Source organism: Ipomoea triloba, chromosome 10 (genome assembly GCF_003576645.1).
Source record: "Ipomoea triloba cultivar NCNSP0323 chromosome 10, ASM357664v1".
Classification (NCBI taxonomy): Eukaryota; Viridiplantae; Streptophyta; class Magnoliopsida; order Solanales; family Convolvulaceae; genus Ipomoea; species Ipomoea triloba.
Window position 1 is genome coordinate 19,786,479 of NC_044925.1, and position 26,491 is coordinate 19,812,969.

The window sequence follows — 26,491 nt, forward strand, 5'->3', positions numbered from 1 at the left end:
GGATAACAGAATGTCGATTTGAAAGTTTAGGATCATAGATGGCGGAACCCTCTTCTTGTCGGTACAAAATGCATTTGGAGAGTACATTGACATAAAATAGTAATCACATCAACAAATGTTTGAGCCCGGGTTTGAATCATGGACCTCTAGTGTGTAAGACTAGCATGATAACCAACTACACCATCCAGACAACTTGGATGTTACCTATGCTAAAACTTATTTTACCAATTGCAAATTAAAAAACATCAACCAATAGTTTTTAAGTAGTTAAGCACGACAGGATTAAACGTACGTACTCAACATTAAATTTCTTTAATAATTATTATTTAAAAAGTATCCTCTATATAAGAAAGATATTCATTTGTCTTCCATATACAACGGATGGTGTTTGCCACTTGGTGCAGGATAAAGCATTACATGTTTAAGTTCTTATATTTTGAGTTAATTCCAGCAATGGTCCTCCGACTATGTTGATTTTCTAAAATTAGTCTCCGACTTTTAATTTAGACAATTTAGGCTCCTTTACTTTTAAATTCTTTCCAATGTTCGTCCTTTCGTCAAATTTTCGTTAAGTTGAGGTCAAATGGAGGGGTAAAATTGTCCGTTCACCTGTTTAGTGTAACATCACAAAAACACCATTGACATTTCCATGATGGAAGACTGTCGAGTCCAAATACAAATCAATGTATTCCTTGCCACTAGGAAATGATGCCAAGGTGTTTACTAGCCACTTGCAATTTTTCCCCAAAAGCATGAACACATTTTCACCTACAAGTGGGCCAAGTCTAGTAGTAGCAACAACAGATATATTAACACTTGGGTCTTTTATTGGCTTATTTTTTCTTGGTGACCTTATTTTGACATTTTCCTACCAATATAAAATTGTAATTATACTACTATTTAAAACATATCCAGATATTTAACTTAATTAATAACTAATATAAAAATGCATACCTCGTCCAACAGAACTAAATGAATAGGTCATTGTGTGTGAGTGCTAACAACATCATCTAAAGTCTTATACTGCAACATTGGCACGAGGAGAAGACAATCCTCTGCATCAATAATCACCTCATCTACCATGACTTTGACATGGTTAGGTAACAGTGGCTCATTATTGATATCTACTATTTTATACAATAATTCACCCCTTATTTTAATTGTATTTCCCTTATCCTAGTGAAATTGGGAATTGTTTGTATGTTATATTGTCCAAGTGTTGAATTATCTACAAGGAACTACAAAGGAGGAAATTTGGAGCATTTTGGACAAGTTCTGGAAGAAAAGGGAATTACAAGGAAGAAAGGAAACAAGAATACAAATGGGAAAAGGATTGGAAGTTGCCTAATGGGCCAAGGCCCATATATCTCCTATATATTCTATCTATTCTCTACAATTAAAGGAGGTTCCCTTACAAAGTTCTAAACCCTAGCTTTTAGTTTATATTTCCCTAGCATAGTTTAGATTAGTTATTCATTAGATTATTTAATTTCAAGATTGGAATCAAAGATTGAAGATTGGATTTGTTATTTATCAGTTAAGTTCTCTTATTCCTTTATTACTTTCTTGCAATGTTTATGGTTATTAATTATTGCTTTGTTTTGTTTACTCCCATCATGCGGGAGTAGTTCATTTATGGGTTTGGATTAGGGATCCATTGTTAATCTTGATGTTCAATTGGTAATTAATTGCATAAAGGGATTGAATCTTTTACCTAGGGTTTATGTTGATTTGGGTATTTCTTTCTACTTGTTATTGATTGATGACCACAATTAATTGCTAGTCTGGGAGAGTGATTCATTACAACGAAAGTTGGATGGAGACCTCGAGCCTTACCAATTTCAACCTAATTTTCCTACTATGAAAGTAGAGGTAATATTGGGGGCTTACAATGCTTAGGTGCTTAAGGTTATGATTGATGCATTACGAGAGTGGGGCAATCTTAGCCTAATTCTCTTATTGATTACGAAAGTAGCTGAGTAGAATTCTTTTGTGCATTGCCCATATATCCCTTGGTTAATTATTATTTCCCTAATCCTGAGCTTGTTAGAACATCAAGGTTACAATCCCCCTGATCTGGCCCATACTTTTATCATATAGTTTTCACTCTAATCAATTGCTTTCTTTTATTCCACATCATTCAGTCTTTGTTGCTTGGATTCTATTAATTCACATACTCTAGTGCCTGGTAATTCACACAATTACGTGCCATAGCCCCAATCCTCAGCGGAACGACATTACACCATTTTTACACTCATCATTTGTGCTCATCAATTATGCACTATTGTTATCTCAGTTGTAGTTGGGTAAGCCGTACCCTGTGCAACCACAAACATCTTGTCATCGAGACTATATAGTGCAAGGCTACACTTTTTTTTTGCTCTATTGTTAAAAATATTATATATATATATATATATATATATATATATATATATATATATATATATATGTTAGGTTTAAACTTAAAAGAAAATAATAGTTTGAATATGAAATAATTTTTAATATTATCTTAATTGTGGTTACTGGATATGCATCAATCGAATGACAGTTGCTTCGGGTCAGAGGTATATCACAAGGCGCATAAACACTTTGAAGAGTGCCAGCTGAAACTCCTTGTGGACATTGGCTTGCGGCTGACATGTTCTTCATCAATATATTGAGTTGCTGGGTGAGCATGTCAATCTTGGGTTGTACCTCTAACAATGTGGCTTGCCTACACTTTTCCAACATCTTTTGTACCTCAGCAGTAGGCGTAACTCCATTCGGTGTGTGCTGTTTCTGCTATGGTTTACCAAAAACTTGTCTGATGCTCGAGTACGAACCAACTCCTCTCATAGTTCCATGACCACGTTTCTGCTATGATGTATCAAGAGCCGATGTCAATATGTCATCATATCTGTTCGGTTGAAATGTGCCTTGACTAACTTCATCACATTTTTCTATCTGTTTCAACCAATAAGATAAAACCAAGTATTAGTATTTTTATGAATTTCATGTATTCTTATAACAAATTGTTTTTAAATAATACTTACAATTTTATGAAACACCTCATCTGTTTTCTCATTTGGAATGTAATAACTTCCTTCTTCTGACTTCTGAAGTTTTGCGCGTACCCAATCAAAACTGCGATCACTGGACAGTAATGACGAGCTAACAGAAGCACAAGAGGATTGTGAAGATAGAGGGTTTGCTATCATCCACTCCGATCGTTAACCCACATATCCAGCAGAACCTAGGAAGTAAGAAGTGTGAATGCTCATTGCATTCCTGACTCAACACCTATCATTTCAATGATATGTTAATATTAATAAAACACTTGAACTAAAATTAATGAACTACTTATAATAAAATGAAATAAACATACCTGGAACTCCTCACTGTGGCGATGTGCAACAAACTGTGTCCATTGCGCTTCACTCAAGTAATCATAGAGTTGAACGGGAGATTCATAGAGTTTATGCTTATTGTCAAGATGCTCACGCTTCAACATACTTTTGAAATCTCTCCATCGCGTTGATGCAATTCTCATTACTATCTTCCTCTTTGGATCATCTTCAATGGAAAATTGTCCCTAAATAACAACATAAACATAAGCAATGACAATTTCTGATAAATATACGCATATCAATAGTTGACAATTAATATAAAGTTATTGGATACCTTAACATCGTTCCAAATTATATCTTTAAGTTCTTTATCTACATTGTGCCAACCTTCGATGTTGATAGACCACATATTTAATTATATTTAGCGCAAAAAATGCAATTTGTATAGACCACATATTTAATTAGATTCATGTGTATTTATATACAACTAGTACTCCACCCGTGCGTTGCACGGTATAAATAAACGACCAACGATTTTAATATATAAAATTATTAATTTGTTGGATGCACAGGTTGTATCTATAAACACACACAGACACATATATATTGGTAACATGGAGAAAAATAATATATGGTAAATTACAAACAATTAATAAAATATAAATTTTAAAGATTATTAAACACCTCTTTATATACAACATTCGACGTTGAAGACACATACTCTCCATTGTCGTTACAAATAAGTAGTTTAAGACCTCTTGGATTGCTCACCCTAGACAAAGCAACATATAATTGTCCATGCACAAAAACTGGCTTTTTCAACAACAAACCAACTGTAGAAAGTGTTTGCCCTTGACTCTTGTTTATGGTCATTGCGTAAGACAACATTAGTGGAAACTGTCGTCGTTGGAATTTAAACGGTAACTTAGTATCTGACGGTGTAATAGACAATCGTGGAATCAAGACCCTTGTACCTGCATTTGTTCCAAATAGCACCTTAGCTTCCAACACATGATCAGCTAGTTTTGAAACAATTAACCTTGTCCCATTGCATAATCCAGCTGAATGATCTATATTTCGCAGTAACATGACTGGAGATCCAACTTTCAGAGTCAAGGTATGATTAGGTAAACCAGAACATTTCAAGCCATTTAGTAGCTCAGGTGTGTGTAGGCTAGCAATTGTCTCATTGGTGTTTTCAGTTGGGCAGATTGAATCGGAACTGTAATATGTTCTACATGCTGCAACATTCAGACTACTCATGTATTCATTAACCTCATCAACAATCTCAAGAGTTGGTGCTAAAATGGCACGGCCAAGCAAATAATTGTTGTCATTCTGATTTTCACGAAACATAGGAAATGTACTGTCGACAATCGCTTGGATTGGATCAGAATTTGGATTCAAGATATTTTCAGGTGGAATTTGGACCTCTGCATAGCCATCATTTTGTTCACCAACATTTCCATCACCTATTCCAGCAATCCAATTACTAAAATCGGATAGCATTCTCATTTCTTCATCCGAAGTTGCACCCTTCAACCTCAAATTCTTAGTTAGTCGCAAAACTTTACAGTGATGCCAGAGATAAGAAGAATTGATGCTCGCACCAACAATTTGTTGCCTACTACCCTTTGGTATAACAGGTAATATTTGACGAAAATCACCACTAAGGACAACTGTTTTCCCTCCAAATGGCAAAGTAGAACTCAAAGGATTTGAAAACCTCAACAGATCTCGCATCGTCTTATCCAAAGCTTCGAAGCAATGCTTATGCATCATAGGTGCTTCGTCCCAAATGATTAAACTGCATTTAGTGATTAGCTCGGCTAAATCACTCCCTTGCGATATATTGCAGGTCGAATCTTCATTAACAACAATTGGTATAGCAAACCTTGAGTGTGCTGTACGACCACCAGGCATCAATAACGAAGCAATCCCACTTGAAGCCACATTCAGAACGATCTGACGCTTTGAGCGTAAAGCAGCAGACAGCGTCTTCCACACGATTGTTTTCCCAGTACCACCGTATCCATAAACAAAAAACAACCCTCCATTGGGATTTGAAACTGAAGCCAAAACAGTGTCATAAACATATTTTTGTTCAGCAGTAAGTTTTCGAACCAAGTCCTCGTGTTCATTAGCCAACAAAAGACAATCGTAAGATAACTCTTCAAGCAGTAAACGATTGCCAGACACGTGTGCGGAAGACATGTCTGGAACCGGCATACTCGGATAAGAACTCAAACCCTTGCTCCAAGCAGACAATAGTTTGTCCAACTCAACCAATCCGTAGTTTTGCTTCGCGCTCTCTGATAGAACTAAATCTACAGATAACGGGCAGGAGTTAAATCTGATAAACAAATAAACAAATGAAAAGTGTACTATTCTGACATGCTAGTCGGCAAATGAAGTTATTTACATGCATAAAAACTTTGTACCTGAATTATTTAGAATGCGGCGTTGTGTATATTCAGCATCATCACATAGGTGAGGCCAAACTACATGCCAAATTTTCTCAGGATGGCAAATTGAGTTTGAGTTGAGAAGGGTTACAAATAGCCGACGCAGAGCAGTGGGAGTTGACCATTGGCTAGCTTCAACTATTGCCTCAACATACTCTTTTTCATCTGAAATCAATCCACGAGCATAACATGCATCCCGGAAGCTCAAATATTCAATACCATTAACAGTACGAATGTCTTGAAAAGAGGTCGGGCAACGAACACAATTTAATAAACACCTAAGGTAAAAAATCTCACCAGTACCAGGTGGCACATAGAACATCCGACCTATAGAAAATCCTCTTTTCCTCGGCTGCCATTCACGTTCCTTTTTATTCCACACAAAAGAATTGGGCATTTCTCTATAAGTCAACATTCTAGCATTATGATATCGCTTATTAGCTTCAAACCATGCGAGGAACATACTATTCTTAATTGTTGGCCTTTCAAGGATCGCTGCAACAGAAACATCATCATCAAATACAATGCTTTGCTCATTAGGCAAGTGGAAGCTCAACCGCTCAACTGATGGATTGCGAAATTGGATGTCAAAACTGAACAAACGCCATGCAGCTTCGCAAGGAGAAATGTACCGACAATCATAATACATATTAATCTCATCAATAACTGCACCATGTTCCTCACTTTCAGTGCTCTTATAAAATTGTGCAGTTACTCGATCATTACCTTTGTTAACATATTTAAACAAATACTTGATAGAGCGAGACTGGTTACACCACTCTACATTAATGTGCGCTCTATATCTCATCAACAAATATCTATTGTGGGGCACAACAAATCTATTATCCAATTCAACACCACTTTTAAGAACTGTATTACCATCATCTCTACGTCTATAAATAGGATATCCATTGCAATCAAACACCGAAGATTCTACAAATTTCTTAGGAAAGTGTTTTGAGCAACGCCCCTGAATCATGCACGGAGATTTTTTATTAACCAAACCACACGGACCATGGATCATAAATTCTCCTATAGCAGTGTAATACTCCGTATCACTGCCTTTATTGGGAATCTCTGCAGAGATAATAGAATCAACATTGTCAGCCAAATTAGATGCCTGAGCACGATCAACAAAGAGGAGTATGTGTGCATGTGGCAAGCCTCGCTTCTGGAATTCCACTGTATAAATGACTTGAAAGAAAGAAAACATATCAGCAGAATAGAAAAGTTTTAAAAAGCTTAAGACAAAAAAAAAAAAAACAGTTGTATACACATACCAGCAACAATTTTACCAAAAACAGTTCCAGAACGTAGTTCTTTGATCAAAGCCCCCAATTTCATTTTAAAGACGCGACACATAATATCTGGGCGATCCTCAGCATTCAAGTTACGCCTATTTAAAAACCTTTGTATTTCTGGCCACTTTGGATTGCATGTAAAGGTAATGAATATATTTGGATAACCAATCCAAGCACAAATTGCCATTGCATCTTGGTAATTTTGAACCATATACCGTGCACCACCAGTAAAGCTAGAAGGCAATACAATCCGTCGACCTTGGCTACGCGAATCAAGTTCCCCACGCGTCAATGCATCAAACAATCCTTTATATGATCCACAACGCAGGCTCTGTTGATGTGTGCGAATATAAAGCAATCTCCCAGATTCTACCATCGTATACCCATCCACTAAAAATTGTTGGAATAACCTTTTAGCGTACAAAAAAGTAGAAATCTCATTAACCCGTTCATGAATTCGAAATGATAAGTATTCTCTAAGAGAAACACTATGCCTTGCTCCATTGTGAATATTTCTTTCAACATGAAAAGGAATATCCTCTCTATAACCATCTTCACCGTATGGGACCAGAATTGGATACTGCAGGGGAAGATATGCTGGATTAAGTTCGCTAATTCTCTTAAGCACGCCTGACTTTGTTTCGATCAATATATCTCGTTCACCCAATGTTGGATCCAAATCACCTACAATTATAGCAGCAACCTCAGAAACACTCGTTAAATTGTATGTTTGAGGATCTTGGATGCGCTTCCCAATCAATTTCATTTTGACATCAACTCTTTCATTTTTGAGTATTGCATCTCTAGCCATCCGAAATGATTTAACCAGAACATTATTCTCATCCAATGCTATTTGAAGATCAGAAACAATATCTTCATGCAATTCTTTGATATCATTACTACCCCTAGAGCACACAAAAGTTTCAAATTAGTTATATTAAACTCTATATGATACTGTTTGTACGTCTATGCGTATAGGCCTTTGTATATACAATGTAATATTTACATTACAAAAACAAAAATAACAGTTAATCATAGTAAAAATTGTACCTAACAGATTGAAGTCGATTTGTAATCTCGTTTTCGGGGTCATGGATATAAAGTTGTGCAAATTTTGGTTTATTTCCATCAACAGGTAACAAACTACCTAATAAATGGAAATTTTGACCATTCAATCTAAAAATTGGTGGTGATCTGCCTGTATTTACATCTTTATCAATACGACCACCCATAGATGTGAAACTGAACATGTTATTATACGACCGTATATGCTGTAAGAAATGATTGCTTCTTGGCGATGGATTAAAAAATAAATCCAAAATGGTTTGGGGTGGAACATTTAATTTGGGCAAATTAATTTTGCCATTAGAACAGCAACCTGAATATCTTGGCCCACCATTGACTTTCCCATTGCTCAATTTTTCATCATCCCAAAAGAGTGCATTACAATGTTGGCATTTAAAAACTAGATCTCCTATGTCATAATATGCCACTACAATAAAAGTAAAAGTAAGAGATTTTGATTACATAAAAAATTAAGAAAAAAGAATTACATTAGTCGAATATAATTTATTCATTCGTAGCAAACAATCTAACCTTGATTACGAAAAGGTGAATAACGAATCCCTGCAAATAGCACATTTAAGTTCGTTTGATAAACTAAAAAGTTATATAAAAATAAAATATTAGTATGTAGACATACTAATAGAAAACACATTATCTAATATAATTTGTATAATAATATAAAACAATATAAATTTGAGAATTTAAATGTAAGATATTAGACTACATCGAAAATTATGTTTGCAGTAAACTAAAAAAATCAAATACCTAATATTAGTGATCTCGTTTTCTCTTTTTCAATAGTAGAATGCAAATAACTATTACTGGAGGTTTGTGCAACATTTGAGACTACAGGTGACCCAAGCTGAATATAATTGGACGGCACATTTTCTGTCATTGTAAACATAAATATGAATTCAAAGAAATTATAAAATCAAATCATATCATATTTTTTTAAAACAAAATAAGATGCATAACCTTAAACAAAGTCATAAATATAAACACACATTTTTTTTTTGTGTTCGTTACTTTGCAAAAATAATATAATATGCAATATATATTAATACCAAATTAATTTTAGCGAAGTAAAGAAATATCATTAAAAATTTATAATGATATAAAAAAAAACTATCAGTAATTATGGTCCAAAGATTATAGAACATAAATTTTGTCATGTAAATTTGCATGATAAATTTTGTAATGAAGAGTTAGATATAAAATAGTTGGCCAAGTTTCTATATACTGACATGTAAAACAAATCTTTAAAAAACAAATATTAAAAAATATTTTCTTAAATCAATATTTATATCAAATATCAAATCTATATAAAAACAATAATACTATAAGTTACGTAGTAATATTTAAATTTTTCCTAAACTGGCCCAATCCCTCTATATACATATTATTATCTATATCTAAACCCAACATCCTAGCCCACAATTAAAGCCCAAACCCGATCCACAAATCCAACATATAAAAAACTAAAATATCCGGATCAAACCCACCCCCAAACCTATTCTCTCGTTGTCTTCATCGCATCTCTGCCTCTCTACCTCTCTGCCCTAACTCTTACAACCTTCCTCTACTGAAATGGCCGGAAACCAAGTCAAAACCATACACCTAAAACCTCAATCTCTCTACAAATTTCACCGTCCAGATATCATAGACAAAGGCTTTGGAGCAAAGATTCTACGCTAAGGTATCCTTTATTTCAATTATATAATTTATAAATTTAATTCTAATTTATTAGACACAAACCCTAATGAATCTCTTCAATATTAAGATGTAAAACCATAATCAACAGACGACTGTGCATGCATAACAATCTCGAATTTCAAAACTGAAATTGAAAAGGAAAATGAAGCTCGTACAATGATAAGTACTGCATAATCTTAAAATTGTTTATATCTAGCTAAATTTGTAAATCCGTATTCTGTGTAAATTTAGGACCTCAATTTTTTGGTAAATAGAATTTTTAATTTTTTTTCTTAGTGCCCGTCTCCTGCTAGATAAAATTAGATCTTCTAGTGTTCAATCTTAAAGCTTGAATCGATAAAATCTCTTAACACAGTTATGTAATATCTAATTTTACTTAAAAGATGCTAAGCATTAGTAAAATAGCTCTAATGATATTAGAGTTTAAGATGGCTCTAGATTTCATGATGACTAAGCATTGGATTGTTGGAGTAATTTGCTTATAGCCAAAACAATGAGTCCGAGAAGGCAATATACATATAGCCAAAACAATGCACGTGAACCTATAGCCTATTAACAATCTACACTTATGAGGCAAAAGATGAAAAATATTCCTTTTTTGTCACTGTTTTTTTAAAGTAATATACAATTTATTTTGTTCTGTCGTGTTATGCTACACATGTTCTATTCCAAGGCAATATCCTTAATTTTTTTTTCTATTGTCTTATGATACATTTTTTCTCACAAATATATAAAACTAAGAAACACACTAAAAATGACTTCTTACTAAGTATTTCATAGAAACTGAATGTAAAACAGCAAATAAACTTCATATTGTACCTTTATCTTGAACATGATGCTTTCTTTTTCCAAGTATGGTAGTTGACTTTGTCAATTTCTTCATTGCCCTTACAATTCATAACTATGTGCTTTCAAATGTCCTCATTCCAAATGAAGAAAGAGTGTACATCTCATTTGTTAAATGCCTTGTATATATAGATAGTAGAATGTAAGAAAAGTGAAGTGTCACTATCAAATATTAATGTTTGAGAGTCAACACTTACCATCAATATTTAATGCATGTTAGTAGGGCATGGTGTATTACAACAATAGACATTTTTTAATTTGTATTGGGTAATGTGTAACTTGTAACCTTTTCTATCTGATTTTTTTTTTCTATCTGATTTTTATATTTAAGAATTAGTAAAAATACCACCTTAACCTTCATTAGCATCACTGTCAAACCATATATGATTTTCAGCTTTCAACATCTGTAAAATTACCACCTTGCAGAAAATACTATGATGTATCTTATTTTTATACTATTTAAAGTATAAGTACTGCAACTGAAAAAGTTCTTACATTATTTAAAGTATAAGTAATACAACTGAAAATGTTCTTACATGCTGATGAAGGTTATGTTCTTACATTAAAAGGAAAATAATTAGATAGGAAGAATAGATATGTAAATAATGATAGCATCCTAGTATTAAAAGATCAAACATGTTGATCATGGAAAACACATTCATGACTTCTTATGACTTTTTCTGATTTCATTTCAGTGACAACATAACTTCGAACAAACCGCAACCTTATTGCCTTGGTACGTGGTTTGTTGAGGATGAAGCTGTACACAAGTATAAATTGCCCAGATATGGTGGACAATATCCCCGGAAAAAACAACTGATCTTCAATACTTGTAGTTTCTATGCAATTCAAAGTTCCAAAGCTCTAAGATTATGTTGTCTAGTTCTCTAAATTTGTGTGTAAATAGCTGTGAAATATGTATGTATTTATAAAGGTAAAAGCAGGTCTGAATTTTTTTAAAAAAAAATATACATAAACAGTACTTTCAAAGTATCCCATACCAGCAGTACAGCACACCTACACGCAAGGTCAAAGAATTTAGACCACCAACCCTAAAATAGGCTATAACCCTAAACTGTCAGCTCAAATTAGAAGCTAAACAGGCTGGAAATACATAGTTTGAATTAAGAGATTAAAAAAGAACAAAAAAAAAAAAAACAAAACGACTGTGTATCAAATGGGCGGGAAAATTGAGACTTCTGATTGGCTGAATCCCTATGGCTTTTATATATATATAGATTACAAAAATATAGATAAATAATTTGAAATAAATAAATTTAAAAAAAGGCGAGCTGAAGGTGGAGACGTTGATGGCGTTTTGTCGTTCACAACAGATCTATTGCGCTGAAGGTGGCAACGTCGACGGCGTCGCAGATCTGTTGCGCTGAAGGCGAGCTGAAGGTCGTTTGCGCAAATCTGTTTTGTGTCGCCAGTTAGGCCGTTTTTTGGTCGACTTTACGCGGCACCTATAGAAACGGGTGCCGCGTAAAGTAAATTAATAAAATATTAATTTACTTTACGCGGTACCTGATCTCTACGTGTGCCGCGTAAAGTTTCGGATAAATTTTTTAATTTATTTTTTTAGTTTATTTTGAGAATACACTACACCTGTTTAAACATGTGTAGTGTAAAGTGATGCTTATATGATCAATTTTGTAGTAGTGGTTGCCGGTAGAATCATGTGTGGTGCAGTTCTATGATCAAGTGCTTGCCTGTAAGATCTTTGTTAGTTCTTATTCCAAAGAATTTGAACCTGAAAGAGTCACATATTACATGCCAATAGCGTTGTGTAATGTTCTCTATAAAATTCTTGCAAAAATTCTTGCCAACAACTCAAGCCCTTACTAGCCAATATCATTGCCGAAGAACGGAGTGCATTTGTCCCAGGTCGTCTTATTTCAAACAATGTTCTGCTAGCATTCGAGGCAAATCATTACATCAAAAGGAAGTCATGATGGAAGATTGACTATGGGGCTCTTAAACTTGACATGAGTAAAGCATACAACCGATTGGAATGAGATTATTTGAAGTCTATTATGCTTAAAATGGGCTTTTGTGAGGAGTGAGTTTCTATGATATATAGTGTTGCATCTCCTCACTGGAATTATCTATTGTGGTCAATAATGCTGAGTTGTGACCTATTTACCCAAAGAGGGGTCTGAGATAGGGCGATCCCCTCTCCACGTACTTGTTTATCATAGGGCTTCGGAAGGGCTAAGTGCAATGATTTTTGAACAACAAAGACTAGGCAATTTATCTAGAGTCAAAGTGGCTAAGAAAGCCCCTTCTATCTCCCATTTACTGTTCACTGGCGAGGGACTCTTTTTAATGTTTCTTTTTAAGAGTACTGGGAGTCCAAAGAGGTAGAGATGGTTGAACTGGGATGAGAAAAGGGAATACTGTGTTCGCAGCAGCTATATAGTGCAATATGATGTAGCTAGCAGTGCAAGCATTCCTGGGTGGGGTGAGATGTGGAGTTTGAATATCTAACCCTACAAGTAGTTCTTGTATCCCTATTGTAGATGCTCTCCAATTAAAAAAACGTTAACTGCCCTCGAGAATGTGTTCATGGGGTTGAAGCTCGTGAAAACTCTGCCCATCTGTTTATTAACTGCATGCACTTTTACCACTGCTTATTGGAACCTGCTGGGGCTTAATATAATCATGGCAGGCCGGTTTTGCTTCTTTTTTCGATTGGGCATGCATCTAGTAATTTGTATATCCTTGACAAAGAGAAAAGTTACCTTATGATCATGATGTGCTGGGGATTATGGGAGGCTAGGAACGATAAAATATGGAAAAATGTCCCCCAGGCTACGGTGTAAAGAGTCGTGAGCCTTCTTCACGACTAGAGAGAGGCTCAAACCCTACCCCCTAACAATATAATACACTACCAAAACATTAATACTTTACAATAGAAATACAAAGAAATAATTAATATATATATATATATAAACAAGTATCATCTTTACTATTAAAAAAAAAGAGTTGTAACATTTTTGTTTTTGTTGAGTGCTCAACCTATTGAAGCACAAAGAGTCAATGTTTCGTGTGGAGGATCGAACTTATGACTTTCTGTTTGAGATAATCCTGCCATTAAACTACAAACTACTTGGCAGTTGGCACATTCTCATTTAAAAAAAAAATTTATTTATAAAATTGTTATAGTTCTTTTTATTTATAGTAATAAACACGCTATCTTTTTAGCATTGTGGAACTTTCCTACAAATATTATGTGCACAGAAGAGCCAATTTTTGCGATTAACATTAAGCAAGACGAAATGAAGCCACTTTTAGGGAATATTACTCCCACCAATTAGAGAAAGCAAAGTAAAGGAAACAAAAACTTTCCAGTAGACCGGGAGTATTACTCCAAACACACTGATAAGAGTCATAAGAAATCTACAAATATGTATGATATCCACCCACTGAAAATACAATATTCCTTGAAAACATCAAAATAAAAGTGATTTTTAACATGTTTTTCAGCATAAACATAAATCAGCCAGATTTTTCAATGCCCATCACCTCCTTTGAAAGTTCAACTTCTGAATGCAAAGTGTGAATAAACAGGCAAAAAGAAGAGGGAACATAATCAGCACTACAGCCACAATGGGTAATTGATCATGGTGATATCCAAAATAATCCCTCAAAAAGGCATCCATTGTTTTCTTTTCTCCAAAAACCTTGATATCCTCCTCTACATCACCATATTGTGAATTAAGCATGCCGTTTAGGGACCAAGATGTAGGCATTATATAGTAAAACCAGATCCACCACTTGGGTAATTGCTGCAAGATTATAAAAATAAATATAATCATCATTTTCAGTAATGTTAGCAAGTTTCTTATAGTAGAAAGTAAACTGGAGATATTGAGGTACTCACTGGCTTAGGAACCAAGAATCCAGAAAATAGGCTGAACATGTTGTAAAAACCAGATTGCAGAATTACAGCTATGGGAAAGCTTGGTGTCATCGCGACAAGCAGCATTCCCAGATAATTGTAGTACAGCAGCGTGCAAAACATGACATAGAAGTACCAAAAAGCCTTGTATGCTGACCCGTAGTATCCAATCATTGGATATGTGATAGCCGTGAACACAACTGTTTCAGCAAATAGATAAGGAATCTCGATGATAACCTATGTCAAAAAATTAGGAGTTTCATTAGATTGAATGTTATAAGAAGCTGTCAGAGTAGTAGATTAGCAAATCATGTCCAATTCAGCTGGCGTGTTGAGGTATTTATATATACCTGTGCCAATGCATAAGCCCATGAAGCATACATCCCGGCAAATCTTTCCCTGTACAAGACAGCTCTCTCTGTGCTGACATATGGTAAAACTGATATGGAGTTGTTTATCCCACAGAGGATTACTGCAGTGAATATTGAACCAAGTACATTGAACAAGTCCTGCTGGTTTTCTCTATTAATCCCATGAGAAACAAAAATAAAGAAGTAAAATAGAATTCATAGTTCCTTTGAGTAGATATAATCAAATTCTGGGACAGTGAATTTAGTAAAAATTATTTTGGTAGTATAGTATGCTTACATTTTCTTCCCTTGATCCCAAAACAACAATCCTAAAATAAAAGATATTATGAGCATAAAAATGCACCGTGCCAAGTTGTACGAAGGACTCCTCCAGTAAGACCAATACTGCTTCCAGAGGCAAGTCTTAAATTGGACCCATCCGTTTTGTGAAAAGGTCGTAGGAAAATGCAGCTGCTTTGAGCCTTGAGGTGGAACGCTAAGCTTCTTTACAAGCTCTTTATTATTTCTATAGCCAACAATGTTCAGGTGTACTTGTAATTGAGAAATATTATTTTAGAATAAGTTAGGAATTAACTGAAACGTTTTATTGGGAAGACTTACTTGTATAAAGAAGATTTTTCATAAATTTCTGCAAAATCTAAGCCAAGTTCAGCTTCTGTAGATGTTGAAGTGATTTCCAACATCCACGTTGCTGGATTATAGTTATCCTTTATTTTTGGCACACCAGAGATACCCTGTTAAGAAGTGTCCCCAGTAGATCATTGTTTCAGTAAATGTCCAATGCAAAAGCATATATGGAAAGTGAACTGAGATGAAGTGTATGACAGATCAGGAAAACTGACCTCAAAATATTCAATCATTTTACAAGAATGCCGACCCAATGGTCCCCAGTAGATCATTTTCCCACCGGTTTTCAAGAGAATAAGCTAAAGAATAGTAGAAACAAATATGTACTTAGAACAAGTGTATTAAATTCAAAGAAACCAATTTTCATCTTCTCATGCTTTCTAAATTATATATGTTTATTAACAATAACTTACCTCATCAAAAGCTTCAAATATATCAATACTCGGTTGGTGAATGGTGCAAACAATTGTTCTTCCGGTGGCAACCACGTTCTTTACAGCCCGCATCACAATTGCAGCTGCCCTTGCATCAAGTCCAGTTGTAGGTTCATCCATGAAGATGATTGAGGGGTTCGCAACAAGCTCCACAGCAATTGTGAGCCGCTTCCGTTGCTCTGTCGAAAGACCACTGGTACCAGGCATGCCAACCAACATGTCCTTTATTTCATCAAGTTCAATTGTCTCAATGACTTCCTTCACAAATTCCTACAGAGCCAATGAAAATCATGTTGGATTTATATATGTAAAATAGTTAAGAAGAGAATAGACGAATCCATATGTAGCATAGATATGGCCAGCCATACAGATTTGGTTTTGGAATCAATCTCTGGAGGAAGCCGTAGCCAAGCAGAAAAGATAGCTGATTCTTCTACTGTAATCTGAGGAGAATGTATATCAGTTTGCTCACAGTAACCAGAAACTCGAGCAAATGTCTCTTGAACTTTAGGGTACCCTCCAATCTTTATTTCTCCTTCCACTATACCACTAGTTTTTCTACCAGAAAGTACATCAAGAAGAGTTGTTTTTCCAGCACCACTGACACCCATAAGAGCAGTAAGAACACCAGGTCTGAGTGCTGCAGTGATGTTGGAAAGAAGTTGAAGTCTTTTTTCAGTGAAACCGTGTTCTTTCATTGCCTAAAAACAGATATAAGAGGACTAAATTAACCAATGAATTTGGCCTTAATGATCTATCCACAATTCCACATAAAATCCATTGTCAAATGAGAGTGGCATGTGCCATTACCGCAGGCATGTCAATGTAGTATTGAACATCTTGAAAAACTACACTTAAGGCTTGAAAAGGCAAAACCATTCCGCCTGCAGAAGATTAAAAATATAGGCTTGTTTAAGGGCAGGGAAAAGTTACTATTTACTAAACAAATAAATATGAATTTTTGGCAATTGTTTAATCGTAATGCAATTGAAAAGAAGTAAAAGAAAGGAAAAAGTGCAAAACCTGGATTAGAAGACTCAGAAGTTTTTTCAACAGATGATTCATGAAGTGATTCTCCACTTCCTTGTATTTTTGAAAACTTTTCCTTTGAGATAATAACACGTGAACCTGGGGCTGCATGATGTTGAAATTGAATAACTATACTAAAATTGTTCAATAATTTTGCCTCAAGTACAAATGTACAATAGGTATGTGAACATACGTTTAAGGAAACTCAAGGCCAATGTGAAACCAAGGTTAAATAGTATTGTAAAGCCAAACAAAGCACCAACTGACACCCAATATAAGTACCCATCAAAGTGTAATCCTCGGCTTTTAAGAACTCTGTCTCCAATTGTCACATTTGTAGGTGGCATCTGCAAGAATTAATGAAAAACAGGCGAGGAATGAAAAACATATTGTGTGTGATAATTTACTTCTTACTTTCTCGTATATCTTTGTGAAATATTTTTATTAGAGCAAATGTGATTATACACTTTCCTCAAGGAAGTATTTAGATGATACAAGAATTGAATAACATGATCTATGCGCACTCACCTTTTGCCATCGCGGGGCAAGAAATTCATTCAGAGCAAGGCCTAGCTCACCATATGTAATTGGAGAAACCCAGGATCCCCATTTCAACCAAACTGGCATAGAGGCTGCAATAAACATTTGCATTTGAGTCCTATTCCTCTCCTCACAAAAATATTATATATGAAAGGAGAACAAAGTGATAATTGGAAATATTACATCTTGGGATTATGAAGCCACCAAATAACAAAACAAACAGTATTGATAGACTACCAGTTGTTGTAGCTACATCAACTGTCTTGAAGAAAGCTGCCAAGAATCGGAATAAGGATATTGATGACATGTGCACGAGAAAGAGTACAAGTAATTGGCGGAAAAACCTGGGAACATTAATAAAAACTTGGGAACTAGAGTACAAAGCTCAAAGCCAAACATTGTTATATTTGACTGGCCACTTTATTCAAAACTGAAGAGATCATTAACATGGTTAACATTGAAAATAACTTGGACAGGTATAACATTCATTACGCATCATTGAAGAAAAAGAATTTATTGTATACTGATTGACACTCACCTCCCAGCCTCAGGACTGAAACCTATGCCATAATAAGTAATAGATATCCAAACAATAGATTCCAACAAAGAAAGAGGAAATTTGAGAATGGTAGCTGGGATTGCATATGCCCATGCTGGGTAGAAGTACAATTCTCTCTGCTTGAAGAAAACTTCTAGCCTTGTAACGGTCATGGACAACTCAGGGAACCCATCAACAAGTAGCATAATTAGAGCATAGAATAGAGCTCCCAAATAATAATTTGCATGCAGAACATCCACATCCATCCTAGTTCTCAAAAGCACAGTCATTGTTATAGACGCAACTATGATAAGCTGCATTAAAGAAATATAAAAGTCATCTCCAAGTAGTTGATTGTGAGTTACTGTAATTAAAATACTACACATAAAGTGAATATCTAATAGTAAAAAATGTAGCATAGCAGGAAAAATGTTAGTCTGACCTTAACAGATCCGAATATATAAATAAATGAATTTCTTTTCATGAGAAGAAATTCTCTTGACATGCAAGCTCAGAAGAGTGTCCATTTAGGAAGTGAATACACACTAGAATTTATAGCATTTTTATGGCTCTTGGACTTGTCAAATGGCTCAGAAAGCTGCTTGAAAAGATTCTTTGCATAAGGAGATTCCTTAAATTTTCTTGATATTGTATCAACAGAAACATAGTTATATGCCTGTTCAGTTCGATTCCAGTATTGCGCTTGATCTTTCCTTGATATGACCTGCAACACATGCAAGAGGTCAAAAGAGATTTTATTTAACAGACTAGAAAAGAAGCACTTCTCAGGAACTTGCCTCCTGGAGGAAGTCGGATACCCCTTTCCTTTCAGGACACTTGAACCCACAACTTTCAAAAAATTCTAATATGTTGCTTCTAGGACCATGGAAAACAACTTTTCCCTCAGCCATCAAGATTATGTCATCAAAGAGATCAAATGATTCTGGTGCTGGTTGAAGAAGAGACATTAGTATTGTAGCATCTGTGATGTGTGCCAACTGTTGAAGGCAAGCAACAATTTGATATGTGGTCGAACTATCTAAGCCATTTGATATTTCATCCATAAACAATGCCTTTGTGGGGCCAACAATCATTTCCCCTACATTATTGGTATGCCACTCAATACACACAACACTTCTTGAATTTGGGAACAAAGATTTGCTACTGATACAAAATTTCAGCAATTGTGCTGTAAGGCTAAATTAAGACATTTAGGCTACAGATTATAAGTACCTGTTGTAAGTCTTTTCTTTTGGCCTCCGGAGATACCTCTTCTCATAGCATTACCTACTATTGTGTCAGCACAAACGTCAAGTCCAAGAATCTGAATTCGAATGGAACAAAGAGCAGCATGTTAACATATATTTTATTTTAATTTTTATGTCATAGAAAGAAGCTAATGTTCTTATTGTTTGAAATGTTGAATATTAGGAAACTCCTAGTAGGAGTGGGCTTAGTTTCCTATTCCTATTAGGATTGATTTAGTATATAGTTTAGCATATATAGAGCTATAGAGTACAGAGAGAGACAATCTATTGTAATCTTTTTCATTATAATATATTCTTTCTATTCTTGTTTTCTTTGGGTTCCTCATATATTTTGCTTCCGCCTAACTGGCGGGTGGTTGTTATTCTCCACCCGCCAGGCCTTTCAATCCTACAATTTCAACATAAAAAAGTACTACGTATTACCTTAAGGATGTAATCTGTCTGAAGATTTGTCTTTTGTCCTTCCATAGAAATTGCCTGTATCAGTTAAATAGGTTAAAAGATAGAACACTATTATTGCTTCAACAGCGACCTAGAAGCACCCAAAATGTCCTTCGGGGCAATTACCAAAGAACACCTAGTTAGGAAGAGAGCATTATCAAAGAAAAAAAACCACTTTTAGTCCTTCAATTATGCCAGCTTCTAGGAATGTCAATGAAATTGTAAAAAAAAAAAGTTATGAATATGGAAGTTGAAACATGTAAAACCTTAATTATCAAGCTAATTATGATTTATGAATAAGCAGAAATTATGACCGCTATGCTATTACTTTATTATTTACTTATTAGTGGACTTTCTGTAATATGTACTCATTTGGTCTATAAATACCTTCAACTAATCCAATGGGTAAAACTGGTAAGACAATGAAATGCATGCCACTAAAACTAATTTTAGCAAGAGTTATTTTAAAGTGTCACATAGATTGAAATTTCTTTTCAAAAAGGGATAGTAGTAGTATGCCTTTATTTCCCAGAAATGGGTTCTTTTGTATACATCTGAGCAATGAAATAGTTGTGTTAATCTACTGAAAATTAACTTAAAAAGAGGGTTTTAAATCCAGATATTCACAAAAGCGAGAAATCTATACAAAAGCACTTAGGATTCTAGGAGGTTAACTTGTGCTAAAATTACCTTCATGTAAATATCTATGTCTTGATCGGGAACAATTCCTGCTTCCTTCTCCATCTTGATTAGCTCAACCAAAATATCTGCACACGGATTAAGCATTATATTTATTCCCATATGACTGTTGAAATAAGTCTACAACTTTGTTCACTTTTTCATGTGTGGAAAGACATACATACCGGCTCTACTACCCACACCCTGGCAGCAAGATGAGAAGTCAAGGGTTTCTCTGACAGTCATTTCAGGGATATGTAAGTCGTATTGACTAATGTATGCAGAAGTTTTCTGGGGGACAAATTCTTGTAATTTGTGCCCATTGTAAGAAATATCTCCCCTGACCTGATTGAATCAATCAAATAGATAGATAGATAGATGAAATAAGGCATCAATCCATTAAGAATGAATTCCTCAAAATGATGAAGAAAGATTTACATAAAACTACAGGGCTCGGCTCTTAGTACAAGCTACTCTGTTGTAAAATAGTATCTATCAAGACTGTGAAGTTATTCCAGAACTACAACATAAAGAAGGAAAATGCTATTATGCTAACTACCTAAAAATAGATAGATCATCAGTAAAACCTATGAGGAAATTATCTAACACCTTTATAGATGCATCCAACTCCTTGAGTAACCCATTCCATTGGACCAAAATCTGTTTAGTACCTCAACGATGTGGCTGCAATTTTATCCAAACCCACCCCTACATGCCGGTAAACCCTGTTATGAGTCTGGAATGCGCCATCTGAGGGTGATGGCGGGCATCCCCTCCCAAAGGATCTCGGGTCACCCCATGAATGCAATGCGATGTTCATAATACAATATGTAAGGAGGTGGTGGAGAATGAAGGAAGGAATGAGACTTTTTGACGCAGTGTTGTAGCAGTATTCAAACCCATGGAAGAATCTCCACTCACTTCCTTGGGTGGTTTTCAATTAGTCACCTAATGGTGTGTTTGGAAATAAAGTATTATTGCTATTCTTATTGTTGCTGATATGAAAGTTATTTAATAAATAGAAATTTTAGTTTTATTTTAATAATAATAATAATAATAATAAAGTATTGCTATTATTATTGTTGCTGATACGGTTATTAGTATTATTTTAAATAAAAATATTTACTATAAATTTGTCATTAACATGTGATATAATAGGTTCCTGGAAACGAAAAACAACAATTTTAACTCTTAAAAGTGTTCATATTATGTCTTAGCAAGTTAACTTGTTAAAAACTTCAAACTATATGTGTTATTATCTGTGTAAATCCGTTAATAATCTGAGACACAATAAACTTAAACTAACCCGAATCCATTATATTTCTATCAAGTTTACTGTGGTGTAAACAATTGGCAGGTGATCATCACCGTTAGAGAGAGACCTACCTTGAGAGAATTGTCCAGGTTTGCTGAGACTGCCTTCAATAGTGATGTCTTCCCACATCCTGGAGGACCAAGTAGCAGTGTCATTCTGTGATAATAACATACAACCCAACAAATTAAACCTGTTTGAGTAATTTGTGAATGTGAAATGGCAATAATTCAACAATTATTTCACATTATTTGACATGAATTATTAGTTTTATAACTAGGCCAGATGAGTTCTAAATTAAAGAAGAATATAATGCTCCAAATTTTGTCATTTTGTCACCTTCAAGCTGATTACGCTAGGGCTACAATTACATACCTTCCAGGCTTAATCACACCGCTTACATCATTAACAATCTGTATCTTGGCCACTTCAGATTCCAAACATGGAATCCACCTTGCAAACACCTGCATGCCAAACACGTACTCAATTTAAAACAAAAATACCTCTGATCTAAAGATTATTATTGTAGAAAATTATATATAATACAATAGATTGAAAGTAAAGGTTGAATTCATCATGAGCCACTTTGTTTCTCAAAGAGCACATATAGATTAGTGTGTGTATATGTATAGTGATTGAGCTGGACTCGGAGGCGATTGTTAAGGTCCTTGAAAGAGATGCGATGACGAATGTTAACTTGGATCCCCTTATCAATGATTGCAGAAAACTTGTTGAGGGATTTGACTTGGTAGGGTTTTCTCATGTCTGGAGGGGGAATAAATGTGCTGATAAACTGGCCAATATCGGTCAATCTAGTGTTTGGAGGACATCCATTCTTTAGGATCCTCTAGATTACCTGTTCGATATCTTACAAGCTGATGCTGGGGTGCCTAGACCCGGACAATTACTTAGCGGGAGTTTTCGAGTCCTCCATTGTACAGCAATAATTATCATTCATTCTCAATAAACATTGCATGCAAATACTTACCATCATCAAACTCTTGAAAGAATTCCAAAGAGTTGGGAGGGGTTTTCCATGAACAACCTCACACTCTGCTTCCACATGTAGATTAGCATATCTCACTTCCACGGAGGGCAACTTTAGACCCACTCTACAACGTAACAATATAATCAACTTAATAATTAATCCACAACTGAATCTGCCTATACAAATTAAACTATATATGGTGTACAGTCCATTTTGTTTTTTATTGATAATAAAGAAGGCACCTAGGCATCCTACCTACCTATCAATTCTTTTTCGGATTTTCTTCAACAAGCGGAGGTTGTCATGCTCAACGTGTTTAATGAGCTTCTCAATGAATATATGCCTTTCCACACCTCCAAGCCGGGTCACATCAACCACTCGTTTTCCCTGCTTGTTTTCATCAAAAACAGCTAATCTCAATCTGTCAAAGATAGGCAATCTCTCAATTGTTGCCCATTGCAACAAGTAATCCTCATCAAAAACATCTTCATTTGTAGTGGAACTCAAAACCGAGTTATTACTTTTGAAACTCAAGTTATGATGATGTCTACATGAGGATGTCAAGCTTGGTCCAATCTCCGGTAGCTCAGCTCTTATTGATTCAATTTCATTTGAACCCACCAGCTCAGCCATTTTGGGGCTAATCTGCATATGTAGCACACAAAACTTAAGAGGGCTAATATTATTTAGTCGTCCCTGCTCTTTGGGTAACACTTTTGTGAGACTATCAGACGGGTCTCAATCCGTGAGACGGCTCGTATAATTGATAAATGGGTCAAATATTTGGTTAATGAGTCGAATTTTTGCCAAACCCGTATTTATTGTTTGGCAAAAACTTGTGTCAGCCCGTCTCACTTTACTGTGAGGCGGGTCGGGTCGGGTTAATGTGATACTTATACGCACAAATGTCATACTTAAAAGTATTATATATTTTCCTTAAGTAAGAGGAATTACTTATTATGAAAAATGTAATACTTTTGATGAAAAAATAATACTTTTACATCAAAATGCAGGATTATTACTATACATTTTTCTTCAAAAGTATTATTACCTCTGTCCCATTTTGGTTGTCTGATTCGTTTAACAAGGCTTGACTGAAGTTATTTTTAATCTAATTTCCTATAATATTAAGTTTAATGTTAATATATAAAATTTATATATTTAGAAATTATATTAAAGTACTATTAAACACAAAAAAAATTAAATTTAAAAATAATAAAAAAACTACTAAAGAAAATAAGCAATAAAGAAAGAGTTGATTTGACCAATGAATAGTAAATAGGACAGGTAAAATGGGACAGGGGAGTACATTTTTTCTTATAAGTGACAAAAAATTTATTCATAATTAGTACTACCTCCGTCCCATTTTATATGTCTGATTCAGTTAACGAGGCTTGACTGAAATTATTTTTAATTCAATTTTTCATAATGTTAAGTTTAGTATTAGTATATAAAATTTATATATTAAGAAACTGCATTAAAAGTACCATTAAACAAAAAAAATTAAATTTAAAAATAACTAAAAATATTATAAAAAATAAGCAAACAAGAAATAGTTGGTTTGACCTAAATAGAACAGGTAAAATGGGACAGAAGGAGTATTACATTTGAGCATATAAGTATGACATTTACACATATAAGTATGACATTTGCATGTTGATTCAACCCTACTCGACCCATCTCACGAATAAGGATCCGTGAGACGGTCTCACACAAGTGTACCTTATTGTTTTGCTAATTTAAGTTTTTTTCTTTTCTTTTCTTCTAATTGTGCTTACACGTCTCTCTCGTGCATTTTTATGGTTTCTATTTTGATGTTTTGCTTCTTTAATGATCTTCAGCTAGCTTGCACTGTCTTAGCATGGTTGTTACTTATTAGAGGAGTGCAGTGTTTATAACTTAATTTTTAAACTACTTTTTACATAGTTTTGCTTCACTAGTGCATTTTCATCCTACCTACATTATGTGATTTGAACAAATAACAACTACAAGATAACAACCTGATCTTACAAATTAGTTTAATGTAAGAGGGTTACCTTGAAAATTTGTAGAGCTCGGGTTGTTTTTAGTCTCTGCCAATCTTGAACAGCAGCTTGATTATTACCAATTCGAAGTCGAACAGAGAAGCCACACACTAATGTGTATACATTATAGAGAATATTTAACACTTAATCTTAGTTTTTAAAGAGGCAAACTTCTCTTGAATGAAGTAATAAGGGCTAAATATATAGGTTTAGGCTTTATGTTGTCTATCCCACTAATTGGCCTAACTAACCAAGACTTAATAAACCCAATAATTATTGGACTTTCAGATAACTAAGGCTAGGGTAGGCTTTTAGGACATTCAATACTAATAATTTAAGCTAGGATAGGATAGAAAAGGACCTTGCCTACCAGCATGGTTGAAAAACTCGCTAAGCGCTCCTTAGTCGTCTCGGGCACTTCCGTGTATTTTTTTTATTTTATTTTTAATTTTTAAAAATTTGTTTAAAGTTTTTAATGTTTTAAGACTAATAATTATAAACTATTTAATACTTTGTCAAAAAAAATAAACTATTTAATACTTTAATATGTAATACTAAAATATTAAACATTAACCTAAAAACATCTAAAATTTGAACAATTTAGGGTTATTTCGCTCAAAACAATATCGTTTTAAGTGAAATATATAGTCCATTTTTTTAACCAAAAAAAAAAAGAACAATAGTTAATCAACCGACTAGACGGCCTAGTTGGTGCATATAGGAGGCCTAGACGGCGCTTACGCGACTGCCTAGATCACCGATTATGGTGATACGCTAGGTGGTCGGCCGACACCTAGGCGAGATTTTTGCAACACTATCTACAAGTGGCCACAACCAAGATTTCTAAAATACACCAAAATAAGCCCCAATACATGAGAAAACAGTGCTGGAAATTAAAGACACTTATTAGCTTCTTTCACTTTCTAGGCCTAAAAGTTGGCACAACCTAGAGGCCTAAAATACATCAAAATAAGCTCTAAAGATAATAAAACAGTGCTGACATTTCTTGTCCTTTAAGATGTAACTTGCATGGCTATAATCTCTCTAATTGGGTTTGAAACTAGACTTGATCCAAATAAGCACCTTCCACTTGCTTTTAAACTTTGAGATTGAGAACTTGGGCTTCATCGCATGGGTTAGGTGTAGGTCCTGAGTGCCTCATCGGCAAATTATGCTGTGGACCCAGGTCCACCTTGCAAGGTAGACCTGGGTCCAAAACTACGTTGTTTTTGTTTTGTTTTTTTTTTTTAAATTAGTAAACATATTACTGAATATAGAGTTGTCAAAAAATGTGTGAATGTAGAGGTTTCAAAGTGTGATGTAGAGTATAGAAATCGTGAATATAGATTTATGATTGTGTGAATGTAGAGTTGCCCAGAAATGTGTGAATGTGGAGGTTTCAAATTGTGAATATGGAGTGTAGAAATCGTGAATGTAGAGTTATGCATGTGTGAATCTGTAATAGAGTTAAGAAGTTCTAGCAACTTGTAGCCATGTAATGTGTGAATGTGGAGTTCTCAAGTTGTGAATATGGAGTATAGGACCTGTGAATATAGAGTTTTGAATGTGTAGTGAATGCATAACAATGGTAATATAGTTACTAAATATATAATCCTGTAAT

General features: G+C 34.6%; 1 protein-coding gene, 1 long non-coding RNA gene and 1 pseudogene across 2 annotated transcripts; 1 reads left to right on the top strand and 2 right to left on the bottom strand.

Moving 5' to 3' along the window:
• Positions 1-2,856: 2,856 nt before the first annotated feature.
• LOC116033274 lies at positions 2,857-9,052 on the bottom strand. Its single transcript, XM_031276026.1, has 12 exons — positions 8,923-9,052; positions 8,689-8,718; positions 8,471-8,584; positions 8,143-8,239; positions 7,072-7,997; positions 5,768-6,973; positions 4,301-5,653; positions 3,661-3,713; positions 3,365-3,571; positions 3,233-3,279; positions 3,033-3,150; positions 2,857-2,943 (listed from the first exon to the last, which is right to left on the bottom strand). Exons 1-12 carry the CDS (start codon positions 9,050-9,052, stop codon positions 2,857-2,859), a joined length of 4,368 nt encoding a protein of 1,455 aa, XP_031131886.1.
• A 615-nt stretch (positions 9,053-9,667) lies between these two features.
• On the top strand, positions 9,668-11,709 carry LOC116032086. Its single transcript, XR_004100718.1, has 2 exons — positions 9,668-9,853; positions 11,412-11,709. It is a non-coding gene; the product is annotated as an uncharacterized LOC116032086 (long non-coding RNA).
• Positions 11,710-14,047: 2,338 nt separating this feature from the next.
• LOC116032085 lies at positions 14,048-25,014 on the bottom strand (annotated as a pseudogene).
• Positions 25,015-26,491: the final 1,477 nt, after the last annotated feature.